General features: G+C 35.9%; 1 protein-coding gene across 2 annotated transcripts in view; it reads right to left on the reverse strand.

Annotated features, from left to right (window-relative positions):
* Positions 1-1,721: 1,721 nt before the first annotated feature.
* Positions 1,722-13,530, reverse strand: part of XIAP (X-linked inhibitor of apoptosis) — a 32,754-nt gene continuing 20,945 nt past the window's right edge. For both annotated transcript variants that reach the window (XM_074278084.1, XM_074278086.1), the window contains exons 3-8: positions 12,282-13,170; positions 10,733-10,832; positions 9,792-9,870; positions 9,299-9,341; positions 6,098-6,292; positions 1,722-3,282 (exon numbers count right to left, since the gene is read on the reverse strand). In XM_074278084.1, coding sequence (XP_074134185.1) covers positions 3,089-3,282; positions 6,098-6,292; positions 9,299-9,341; positions 9,792-9,870; positions 10,733-10,832; positions 12,282-13,143 — 1,473 coding nt within the window. In that variant the 5' untranslated portion in view covers positions 13,144-13,170 and the 3' untranslated portion in view covers positions 1,722-3,088. The remainder of the gene's footprint in view (positions 3,283-6,097; positions 6,293-9,298; positions 9,342-9,791; positions 9,871-10,732; positions 10,833-12,281; positions 13,171-13,530) is intronic.

Consider the following 13,530-nt stretch of genomic DNA (forward strand, 5'->3'; position numbering starts at 1 on the left):
TCCCTCCCCCCCCCAAAAAAAGCTATGTTATTCCCCACTCTGCTCATTTTTCTCTAATAGATGCATTTTTAAGAAAACAAGCTAACAAAAGACCAATTACAGACGAATGCTAAACCTAGCCTTGCTGTTTGTCCTGTTATCATAACTCCTTCTAAAAAGTTGAAATACAGCATTGAAATCACACATTGCTAGTTTAAGACTGGTATACTAATACAATGAGCTACTAATTTATACACTTAAATAAATTAAACAATTATTTACATCAAGCCAGAAAGGCTTCAAGGATGGGTCTGATGATGAACTGTTTATTCTGTTGTCTAAGGACTAGCCTAGCAAGGTTCTGAGCAGCTTAATGCTAGGCTGCCCAAAGAAGGGTTCATGAAACTTTAAATTGTGGACAGCTTATGATAACTGGCAATGATAAGTTACTCTCACAGATGAAATGACATTTCTGAAATATGGTGAGTGGTTCCCATTGTTGCAATACTCTACAGTTTACAAACTACTTTCCCAACCACAATCCTATGAGCTATTTAGTGTAAAATATCTCCATTTTTTTATTTGTAGACATTGAGGCTCTGAAGGTTGACATGATTTGCCCAGGGTCACACGGTATGGGAGCCAGGCCTTAAACCTAGGTCTCCTGGCTCCAAATCCATCACTGTCTTCTCTAAACCACCCTGTCTCTCCTTTTACAAGTGGCCAAATACACCAAAGTCTTAAAATAATAGGACTGAAAGCTGGAGTGACTTGAAGAACCCAAAGCAACAGTATTTTCCAAACAACTCCTAAAATAGAACTCGTTAGCCACCACACTAGCTTTAAATGTCACTACTCATGATGATAGTCTTTGCCTGCTTCTAAAAAAAAAAACAAAACTCAACCAACCCCTACTTTCTTCCAAACATATAGGTTTCTAAAGAACCCACAGTTTAATTCAACTTAGGCTCTTTGAAGAGGAATTTCTCTCCTTCAAATAATCTAGCCTTTGCTAATAACTAAGTTCAACTCTAAGTGTTAGGCCGTAGCACTAAAAAAAATGAATTTCCTTAACACGTGAGCCATAACACTTATTCCTCCTTAAAAGGACTGATAAACTTAGATATACGTAATATGTAAACAAAATACATAACTCAGCTTAAATCAAAGACAACGCAGACCTGGGGAAACATAGGATTCAGGGAGTAAGAACAGGGAAAAAAGCCATTTATTTGAGGAAAAAAAAACCTCACCTAAGACTGTGCAAAAGCTAACTTAAAGCAATATCAGATGAAGTTCGGAGGAGGGCATGACTAATCTTTCTCTTACAAAATATGTTTTGAATAACAGCTTTAATGGTTGTATTTTGAACCTCTTCTGTGCAGTAAAATGCCTCAATGTCAAGTGTTGCACCAGGAGGCTCTCTTAATGTAAGCCCCTGAGGTACTCCTTACAACATTAGGCAACCTCCATTATTATAGCTAAGTATTCTTAATTCAGGAGTGCTTTTATGTAATCTTGACAATACATAAAAATCTGTTTGTTTTGTTATGTCCTTGTCGGTACTTATGATTTTTATAACTAGTGCTTCCCTCCCCACCAAGTATTACATGCCCCAGGGTCCAAGATACCAGTAGTTTTGAACACCATTGGAACTGCACTTAACGGGTGCTCACAACAGGAAGAAAGAGAGGGCAGAGGACATTAAAATAGTTACACTAAAAGCCAATAATATAATCATATTTGCCAAACAACAAGTATTTATTGAGCACTTAGTATGCCCAGAGCCCCATGCTATGCTCTGTAGGAGATATAAAGAATAAGATGCAAAGTCTTCCCTGCCTTTAAGGAACAGTGAGTCCAGCTGGGAAACTAAAACAAGTTCACAAATAAATATAAATACAAGGGTAAAGCGTGAAAGTTTACAGTGAGGTGCCTTGGGAGTTCAAAGGAGAAAGAGGCTATTTTCCACTGGGGCTGGCAGGCAGTCAGTGAACAAACATTATTCTACTTTTCCTTACCTTGGCTGCCAGGTTTTACACCAGGTTAATAAAAATCTTCTGGAAGTTCTGGAGAATAACTTAGGCAGCCTTAAATGAGCAAAGTGTTCAGTGTCTTACTTATGAATGAGGAGTCTTTTCCATCCTCAATTTTAGGAAACCAGAAATATTTGACTTGGAAACAAGAGACTGGGGGAAATTTCTTCCCCCTCCCCCAAGTGCTAAAAGATGCTTAAAGCTTTTTAGTACCAATCTAAAAGGAAAAGCCTTCCATTCTTGGAAGAATTAGGAAAACCAATGCTGAGTGACAATTGCTATTTATAGGTGTTTGAACACAATTAAGCCTTTAAATCATAAATAAATAACAAAAGGAATTGTTTTTCTTTCACCATTCTCATATACCTTTGTTCTATGATATTTCTGTTTTAATTCTGATTACTTGAAAGAAAAACCATATAAATTAGCTTTGTTGTTTCATGACTGCCTGGATAGTTCCTTCTTCTTATGAACAAAGAACTGATTGGTCAGGTTAATCACAATCTCCACAGTGACTTAGAAGGTTTTTGCCAAGTCTTATATAAGACAAAAATTCCCAGTTGATTAAGCCCCTTACATTGACACCCATTTAGCACACTTTGGTCCATTTGGAGATAGCTTTCTACTCTATTGATTACTGTGAAATAAAAAATGAGATAGATGCTATGCTAAGGCTTCAAAGACATTTCAAGGGATGAACCTGTTTGGTTTGTAGGAAGAGTTATCATTGTCTGCATTATTTCTTCCTTCACATATCAAAAGCCACTCAAGTGGCTTCACGTTACATAGTCAAGTCAATAGGAAATAGCGTAGCTTAGGAGCAGACACTTTGGTCAGTTTGGGTATAGCTTCTTATTCTACTGCTTACTGTGAAATCAGAAAACAAAATAGAAAACACTTCACAAAGGTTTCAAAGACATTTCAAGGGATTAACCTGGTCCATTTTCAGGAAAAATTCTCATTGAGAGTATTATTTTATCCTTCATCTATAAACAAAAGCCACTCAAGTAGCCATCTCATTGCACAGTGAAACCAATAGAAAGACCAGACTTAATCCAACTACAGAATTCCAATTACGACATGAAAATTTTTTGCTTGAAAGTAATGACAGTATAACACATCGGACATTTGTCAATTGCTTCAGCACAGGATTGACAAGTAACCAGATGTCCACAAGGGATGAAAACGATAGCAATGTTCTCATCCATGCAGATCTTACACAACTTTTCCTCTTGCAAACGCCTGAGCTGTTCTTCAGTACTAATCTCTGTGGGAACAAAAGAGGGAACAAAATGAACAGACTTCAGATTAATTGCTTAAATCTCTCCCACTTTTGGAATCAGTTCAATCAAGTTGCTAATGAAAAATGCCCAGGCTATATTCATCCATTATGGTAGGTACACTTTTTGAATCACTGACAACAAAATATGCATGATTACTATTATGAATTGAGCAGTTTAGTTTGCGTTCAAACAGAACATCCTTGGAAATCAAATGCTTGTGGGAAAAGTTTTACAGGATAACATTATTACAAAATGAGCATCCTTACCAAAAAGGGATGCAATAAGTCGTTTTACAACTAATAAGATAAGGAAACTGAAGCCCAAAGATGTTAAGTGACTTGACTAGAGATGACAGCTAACAAGTGCCTACAGTAAGATTCAAAACTAGGTTTTTTCTGGCTCCCAGTCCAATGTCCCATGTGCCCCTGATGGTGCCCCACACGCTTCTGCATGTCTTCCCATCTCTCCCTATTGCACTTCTCTCTCTTCTTTGTTTTCTCCCTAAATCCCCTGTGCCAAGTCACAAGGACACTGGCACGGAGATTGAAGAGGGAGAAGAAAAGGTCAGTTAGCTTATGCTCCTGACCGCCATTCCAATTACATTATTCTATATCAGCCTAGAATTATCTGGAGCCACTCATTGTTTCTACTAACAAGGCACCCTGGGAGAAGGGGAGACGAAAAGAGATTTATAGGGAAAAGTTGAGTTTTTTTTTAACCTCACTGAATCATCTAATTAAGTTCTCCTCTGATGCTTCATTATGACATGAAGGTGACCCTGGTTCTCCAAAAGCTCCAAAGCTATGCCAACTAAGTGCAAAATTGAACAATTCTTACTAAGGTTGGCCAAGTTGGACTGGGAGTACAAGTCTATCTGAATGCATATAAGAAGTATATTTTTTTCACTTGCTTTTTTCGTCAATGATTAATATGGAAATGTTTTGCATGACTTCACATGTATAATGGGTATCTATTGCTTGCCTTCTCAATATATGAGGGAGGGAGGGAATTTGAAACTCAAAAATAATGTGGAGAGACAGAGAGAGAAACAGATAGACAGAGGAAGGGAAAGAAAGAGAGCAAGTACAGGCCCAGTGCCAGGTGCTATATGATAAAAAATCTGTCAGTAGACTTTGTACCAGTCACCTGAGAACCAGCCAATCTAATATCTTGTTATTAGGGGCATTTTGGGGGGAAGAGGTTCATTAAACTGTGACATAATCACCTCCCTCCACTGATGTACAGAGGTTACAGCCCTCCAGAGTTAAGAGGGACACCAAGATGTGAAGTGACTTGTCCATGAGCAAAGAGATAGGTTAGAGGAAGTGTGTGTGGTTCTTTCTCTTGCAAAGACTTCATGACTGGCCCCCTCTCTCACTCCAACAGGCTTCCCTTTAAGTATTGTAGGGCACTTGCAGGTTATGGACCTAGGGTTGAAAGGAACCTTAGAGGTATCTAGTTCAACAATCCATACATCTTCCATTCTGCCTCATGGCCAGTGACATAAAGAGGCACATGCAGCAGGGAGGACTGAGTAATCAGAAAATCCCAGAGAGATTCTATCCTCGTCCCTAGCTAAGTTAGCCTCTCCCAGCCACCCAGCTATGAAGAAAGAACAATGGTAGCCCCAGGATGAAAGATGGGAGCCCCAACTCATTAGTAGTTCCTCAGCAATTAGTAAGCTGTCCTGATTTCCCTGTGCTTCTTTAGCTTTGAGCTCCCACCATTTCTGCTACCTTCCTGTTTTGTAATAGCAACAGGCTAACAAAATTAGGGATTTTTGCTATTGAGTTCTTTGAGGGTTCCTGGGCAGAGAGGCAGTCAATAACGATAGCACTAGCAATTTTTTTTCCTTTATTAAAATTTAATAAAGTAAAGGAGAGCCCCCCACATTCCTGATTGGCTGTTGTGTCTGACCTTGGCAACTTATTTACATCATCATGCTGTATAAATTTTTTTTAATAGTTTTTATTTACCAGATATATGCATGGGTAATTCTACAACATTGACAATTGCCAAACCTTTTGTTCTCATTTTCCCTCTCCTTCCCCCCACCCAGATGGCAGGTCGATCAATACATGTTAAATATGCTGGAGTATAAATTAAATACAATATATGTATATATGTCCAAACAGTTGTTTTGCTGAACAAAAAGAATCAGACTTTGAAATAGTGTACATTTACATGCTGTATAATTTTTTTAAAGAAGATAGCAGAATACATTAGATTTAACATATATATTTCTACCATGTTTTAACATATATTAGACTACTTGCCATGTAGTGGAGGGAGTTAGGGAAGGGGGTGGGGAATTGGAATATAAGGTTTTATAAGGAAGGGTTAAGACTTATCCATGCATGTTTTAAAAAACAAAAAGCTTTAATAAAGAAAAAAAAAGATAGCAGAGGTCTCTTTTGACTAAGCATGTCAAAGACGTAATGTCTCTTTAAATCATCTTATTTCTTCCTAGCCCCTAAATTATTATGACCTTCCAAGCCTGATCACCCTATACATCATATTTGGCACATTTGAACAATAGCAGGAAGTTCATATACTTAAGCATTTTCTGTTATTTTCAAGGAACATGAAAGACAGGAATATTCTAAAAAATATTTTTCAGGTATAATACTTATCTTTTTCTAGATTCCACATATGTTAACATCAATCACTGTATTTTATTTTTAAGTTAGTAACCGATTTAAAAACCAAAACTTCCCCCCAAACTCATAAAAAGGCAACAAGTCCCAAGCACTGATGTTAGGGTTCATTTTATTTTTAAATCACAAAGCAGACTATTACCTTTCTGTGATGAACTTGATTCTCCTCGTGAACGTCTTTCCTCAGCAGCAACTAGATCTGCTACTAGAACTTCAAGTGATTTATAGTTGCTTCCAGTCGATTTTACCTTGTCTTCCATAGTTTTTGTAATCTCATAAAAACTGAAACCCATTCGCATGGCATCTTGTACCAAAGGACTTTGTAACACAATGTAACCTGAAATGAAAATTGGATTTAACAATCACCTACAGTATAATCACAGTCGATAATTACAATTATAATTCAAACTCACTAATAAAGTTATGGTTTTACCAGATTGTAAAATACATCATAAAGCAGAAAGCATGAAAATTATCTAGTTTAAAAAACAGAAGAGAGCATAAAAGCAAGACCATGGGGAAGGACTTCCCATGTGACAAGAACTGCTAGGTAAACCAAGACAGTTTAGCGGTATACAGATTTAGACAACTACCCTACACCACACTAAAGCTCCTAATGAATAAGCAACTAAATATAAGATATAATCTTAAAAAATACAGGAGAACCAAACAAAATACCCATCACAACAACACTTAGAGAAAGAATTCATAACCAAATAAAGAATAGGAGAACACACACACACACACACAAAGATAATTTTGATGATATGAGACTTTAAAGTTTTTGTACCAATAAAGCCAAGGCAACCAGAATAAGAAAAGCTATGGCAGTGGGGTGAGTATGGAAGATCTTTGGATCAAACACTTCTGATTCCTAAGATACATAGAGAATTGACACAAATATACACAAAGAGTCAGTTCATACCAGGTAAATTGTAAAAAAAAATAAATAATGAAAAAATCAACAATTTCCATAAGAAAAAACACAAAACATAACAATCAATTCTGGAGCTGAAATCAACCACAAGCAGTCTGCAATCAAGATTTTAAGAAATTATTTCCAGGAAGTACAGGGCATATGTGTGAGAAAGCTTATGTCAAATCTTCTTAAAACTTCTCCATAAATTAAAACTGAATTAATGGTATAGCACTTAAATAGCTAAGATACTGGGCCGTAAGACAGTTTTTTGGTATTGCTCAAACGCTCATTAAACATATCAATAAAACTCAACTGTGTTAAGTTTTGGTTTTAAATTTTAAGAAACTTATTGAAGTCTAAAAGGAAAGAGAAAAAAAATTAGATTAAAGCTAAATAGACCCAGATGTAGAAATATTCAAGGTACTAGCATTATGTAGCCTGTTAAGTATGAACATTTCCATCTTTAGATAAGGAAACTGAGGCTGAGAGAAGTTATGTGACTTGTCTTAAATGCTAGCAAGTGTTAGAGCAGAGCTAGAACAATGGCAAAAGGGATTTAAATTACAGCAAGAGTTCAAGGAATGCTTTCTTCCCAGTATGATGATCTAAATATTAGAACTGGTTACCAAGGCAGGTCATGGACTCTCCAAATCTGGAGAGCTTTAAAAATATAGGCTGTATTAGATGACCTCTGGAAGGTCCTTCCAGTTTTAGGACTATTAATACATTCAAGTATAATTGGAACTTCATACACAGTAAGAATTTATCTAATGTACTTAGTTTAGTTCCTTAAGCATTCAAAGAATTTTAAAAGGTAATTCAACTCTAAATTTATTTATTAATATATTTTTCTACATCATGGCTGCCAAACTATACTGAGTATTTCTCTGTAATGTGATTTTGGCACTTCAGCTTTATGTAACATTCCACATATTGTCCATGCCTTTTTCCAACTCTTATAATAAGTAACATAACAGTTCTCTTGTCTTTCTCAAACATATTTATGAATAAAAACTATTCTCTTTTCTAATAAAAGATATGAAATAAATCCTGCCACAAGTACAGGAAATGGAAATTATCAGATAGCTGAATTCTAAATTAAACTTCCTACTTGTTACTTTTCTGAAAGCTAACAGAAGAGTCAGAAGACCCAGATTCTGGTTCTAGATTTGCCTTTACCAAAGCAAATCATAATCTTTGATTTCTCTTTGATAAAATAAGGAAATTAATAACCTGGCTCGTCTACTTCACAGGGCTATTAAAGGGATCAAAGAAAAGTGGCCCTAGTGGCCATGAAGTGGACAAAAAGACATTGTGATGATGAATAAAAATCTAGAATTCTTTCAACCTCAGAGAATCAGTATCTTTTATCATTTTTCAGTTCAAATAATAAAAAAGCACGCATGTAAAAGAATATAATACATAGACATGCATAAAAAGAAACAAATGAAAATTCCTTTCTTCAAAATTCAAGAACCAGTGCCTACATAAAGCCTTTTTTGATTCCTACCCTACCCCCAACCCCCAGTTGTCTGGGACTCCCCACCCATGAAATTACCTGGTATTTACTTTGCATATATTTTGTTTCTACTTACATGGGGAATCTCAAAAGTCTTAGCACTTTTAAACTTAAATAGTTTAAAATTACATTAAGATCTTTGGAACACCTGGCAAAGGCAGCTCCCAAAAGCACAGAAGCACCCCGAGTGCAAGCACTACTGCATTTTTGCTTTTGTTTCCCTAGCTCCTAGCTTGTCGCCTGGCACATAGTGGGTACTTAATAAATGCTGAGGAGCTTTGCATATTTTCTGGGTAAGTTCCATCAACTTCAGTTTTTCCCCCTGACAATGTAAACTATTTATCCCCCCACTGCTAATCCTAGATTCTAAAGCCTGGATTCATAACGGACATACAATCTGTGATGAATATCCCTAACAGCTGCTCCATAAAGCCTCTGCATGTGGCAATGGAGATCTGGTCTTGTCAAGATCTCGTGAAAAAGGGGAGGTGGGGTGAACTCATAGATAACACAGGATAAAGGAGAGCTCAGTTGTTAAAGCCAATAACTATAGTGTATGAATAGAATAAACAATTTCAAGTCTTGCCAAGAGAAAAGTGCTTGAATGGCTCTAGACAACAGTGATTGGAATACTTTATTTTACTCCCCCATAAGTGAGTGCCACGTGTAGTTTATGGGGGAGGGAGGGTAGAGGGGGAGAAAGAAGTGCCTTACAAATTCTCCCTAAGCAAGCCATGGCATTGTGAGTGTTGGCAAGCTGAACTTCCAGAGAATCTCCTCCAATTCTTAAATCCACAAATACTGCAGAGTAGCTATTTATACAATTTTCTACATTAAAAAAGAGGATCAAATGAAGAACTGGTAGAGATATTTAAGGGCAGTTTTACTTTGATGAAGTTACTCACCAATTTCTCTAGTTACTGATGAACCTTTTTTGGCAAATGCTGCCTAAATAGAGACATGAACTCAGGTTAGAATTCTTTTTGTTAAAAGCAATCATTTCAAGTTACATATGACACAAACGTATAAAACTTGCTTTACTCAGCATTCATTCCTCAAACTGAGTTTCATGCTTTAGAGTTTAAATCTTGTTAAACAAATAGTCTTGTTAGTTTATGAGGGGGGACAGGAGACAATCAAAGCTATGGGCCATTTCTGGAAAGCCCTTGATTTTGGCAAGAGGGAAGCAACCCAATTTTTAAATTCTCTAAGCTCACATTTTGGCTCATAATAATCACATTATCCTGACATTTACACATTTGCTATGAGTAGAGAATAAAATACATTTGTCAAAATCTTCCCCATCTCTCAAATGCCATATTATACATTTAACAAAAAGAAAAAGTTCTAAAATCATCATATGATATTTGACAAAATAGATCATCTTGTAAGACTTACCCCAGAATTTTCAAGTGGATTCTTTAAATGGATTTCGTTGATATATTCCTGGCCCTTCTCTTCTAACAAAAATTTGCATCTAAAGAATTAAAGGTTAAGCTTTAAGTACTGACAAACAACTTGTGAAGTTGTAAATAAGTTGAAAGTGCCATTAATCTGCTTTTAGACATTACTAAGTCATCAAATAAGTATTGGTAATCCATTAGTCATTATAATAAAAATATAGGCTATATTACAACATATATATATTAGTATTTATTATTAAAGCAATGTGTTCTCAATTAAGAACTTTCTATTTGCAAGCAAGAAGGTATTAAATTAGCACCACAGAATTATATTCTAAAGAGTATTCTATTAACAGACTGTTATAAAAGCTTGTCCAATTAAATATTTCAAAGTAATTCTGTATGCTGTTCGGTCTTTCCTCTTAATGTTAAATTTTATTTCTTAGTAGTCACTCTGAAGTTGCAAGTGATTTATTATAAATATTCAAAACAATGGTATGAAAGGTGTTTAACAATCAACTATTCAGCGTTTTCCTTCTAAAAAAACATACTGGAGAGGCAAAGATAGCCAAGGCTATCTTTATGTCTTAATATATCTTCCGGTCTGGTTCTGAGGGATCTCTCTGGTAACTCAATTATCAAAACCAATTCATCATATTTTAAGTCTACTCAAAAGAAGTATTTGTTAATCTGGAGAATGAGAATTTTGTGCATCTGGTTGAGAGATGCATAATTAGTCATATACAAAGAATGAACATTTTAGTAACCAGAGACTGCGCCCTGTAAAGTAGGTGACCTGATTTTTAGGATTTGGACATGAAATCCTTATCTTTTTTTGATGGCAAGAATATTTCATAAAGTGGCAAGGATTAAGCCTTCAAAGTATAAATACTCCACCTCTCCTCCTGTAATCAAATGAATATTAAAGCAGTTTACCCTGGGTACCACTTAGCATGTTGTTCCCAAGGGTCTTCAGTGGGTCTCCAATCACTAAGTCCACCTCCACAATGAAAGCACATTACTTTATCACGGTCACCTGAGAAAGCAAACAAGCACAAGTAGAAGTGCTTATAAAGTGGTAACTTACACAGTAACTTCCGCTTTTGAAAATGAAAAAACAAAAAAACAAAAAAACAAAAAAACAACTGACTTTCTTTCTATTAAGTAATAAACAAAAGTGCCTACTTTAAAAAAAATTCAAATAATTGATATTTATGTAATCTGGGGAAGAAATTCTCAGTTATTATTTAGACTTGCTTTTTAGGTCATTTTAAGGAGCTAAATAATAAAAATTTATGATGCTAAATTCAATTTTTTATTCAAGATGTCTTACATGTTGCACTTGTGTTTTGAACATATATCAATTTGCACTTGGAAATATGCAGTCTTTGAGAAAGCTGAGGATTAAATTAACATACTAGCATTCTAAAGAACATATATTGGAAGTACTTATGAATCTAGCTTAATGCAAGGCAGCTAAGTGTGAAATAGAATGCTGGACCTGAAGTCAAAAAGACCTGAGTTCAAATGTAGCTTCAAAGACCAGATGTGTGACCCTAGCAAAGTCACTTAACCTCTGTCTGGTCTGTGTTTCTTCAGCTATAAAATGGAGAGAACAATGACACCTACTTTGCAGGGTTGTTGTGAGAATGAAATAAGATACTATTTATGAAGCACTGTCCCTAGAGCACATATTAGTGATTACCAAATGCTCCACCAAAATCACTCTAAAATCATATCCATGACCTATCCAGTCAATTGAGTTAAAAAAAAAAAAAAAAACCCAAACTTTAAGCTAGCTATTTAAGGTTTTGTGAGTAAAAATTAGACTAATTAACATATTTCTAACTGAACCAATCAGATTTGTTTTGGAATTATTTAGCCTAATATTTAGAGATAAAATATATTAATTAAAAGACACTATGAGTTAGCAGCAAAGCTGGGGAAAGTACCTAAGTCCCTCACAACCCAACCAATCCAGTGTGTTGTTTTTGTTTCTCAACTAACTGCATGGCCCTATACGTGGCAAGATTTTTCTTTAAAGAAACCCGTTTCTCACCATACAGCATAATATAGTGCTGCTTTCTCTTGAGTAGTGCTATATATCAAAAGCAGATAATCTTGATAAAGAATCATTTGCCATCTCAGCTTAAAAGGAATAACCAAAAGAACTGTAACCAGCAGAGCTGATTTTATACCATGGACATAGAAGGCCATTCAAATATTACCCCTCCCCTAGAATATATTAAATGAAGATAAACATAATAAACCACTCTATTGTGGCAGTCCTTTTTAAATAAACATAAATGTTAACATTAAAAAGCCAATATAACTGCCCATAAAAGTCAGCTGAAATAACTTCAGTATTTAGTTGGCATGGTTATTAAGTATTTACCAACTCAGGGGACATCCCTTTACTTTTTTTTCTCCTTAAAACAACTAACCCTGAAAAGCTCTATTAGTCTATTTTAATAATAAAGCTTACCTAAAGCATAAAATCCAGCTTTTGCAAGCTGCTCCTTGTTAATCAAGAATATCCATGTTGCAAAGGAAAGGAGTCGTGCTTCATAATCTGCCATAGCTGAATTCTTTGGGATATAGGTTGGGTTTGGACAACTCCTATCAATACTCGCTTCACTTTTCATTGGAGCATTACCAACATCCCGGCCCAAAACAAAAAAACACTTAGGGAAATGCCTCCTGTGTTCGGACATTGCCCGATCACATGGTTCCCAATTCTTTAATTTGCCCCCACAGCAAAAGCATTGCACTTGATCATCAATGCCCAAGTAATAGAGTCCAGCGCTTGCTAACTCCCGTGGGGTGAGGTGATAATACTCTGGCCAATTACGAAAAGATCTCAATCTAGCTTCTTCACTGCACATGGAAGGATTCCTTGGGAATATGGTATCTGCTACATCAATGACCTGCCCTCTTCTCAAAAGATACTCCTTGTAAGTTTCAAGAGGCCTCTCCAAAACAAAATGACTTAAATTCATTGAACAATTTTCAGGTCTATACTGACAGGTTTGGGCAACAGGATTTGGAGCCTGTGGAGCATTTCTGTCAAAATAAAAACCATTGATGAATCTGCAGTTTGGAGAGACTTTCCTATGCCTTCCAACTGCTGAGTCTCCAAACTGCCATCTATCTACAGCTGCATGACAGCTAAAGCATTGCACGGTATCTCCTTCACCAGTATAGAGAAAACCTGCTCGTGCCAGTGTTGATGCTGAAACTGGGCTATTACTCGGAAAATTAGCAAATGTTTGTAATCTATTATTTTCCTCCTCAAAATTATTTTCATCTTGTTTGATATCTGGAGGCACACAAGCTTGAGAAGTCATCTTCTCTGGAAAGTGATGCTTGTCCACCTGAAAAAGAGAACATTTAATTAAGGAATAGAAAAGCAGAAAACATGCCAGCTGGGCTGTTAAGTATTTACTATCTATCAGAAACTTGGCTAGGTGCCAAAACACAAAATCCAAAATAATCCCTGTCTTCAAGGAGCTTACATTCTTCTAGGGGAGAGGGCAAATTATATATGCCTATATGTATATGTACATATTTATCTGTACACTCACCTATACACATACACGTACACACACACACACACACAAAAGCAAATTGAGAGACAGCTTAGCCAAGTGGATAAAGGACTGCTCTTGAAGTCAGAGAGACCTGACTTCAAAAAATAAATATAAAAATAATATATAAAATACAAATAATATATA

Source organism: Sminthopsis crassicaudata, chromosome X, assembly GCF_048593235.1.
Source record: "Sminthopsis crassicaudata isolate SCR6 chromosome X, ASM4859323v1, whole genome shotgun sequence".
Classification (NCBI taxonomy): Eukaryota; Metazoa; Chordata; class Mammalia; order Dasyuromorphia; family Dasyuridae; genus Sminthopsis; species Sminthopsis crassicaudata.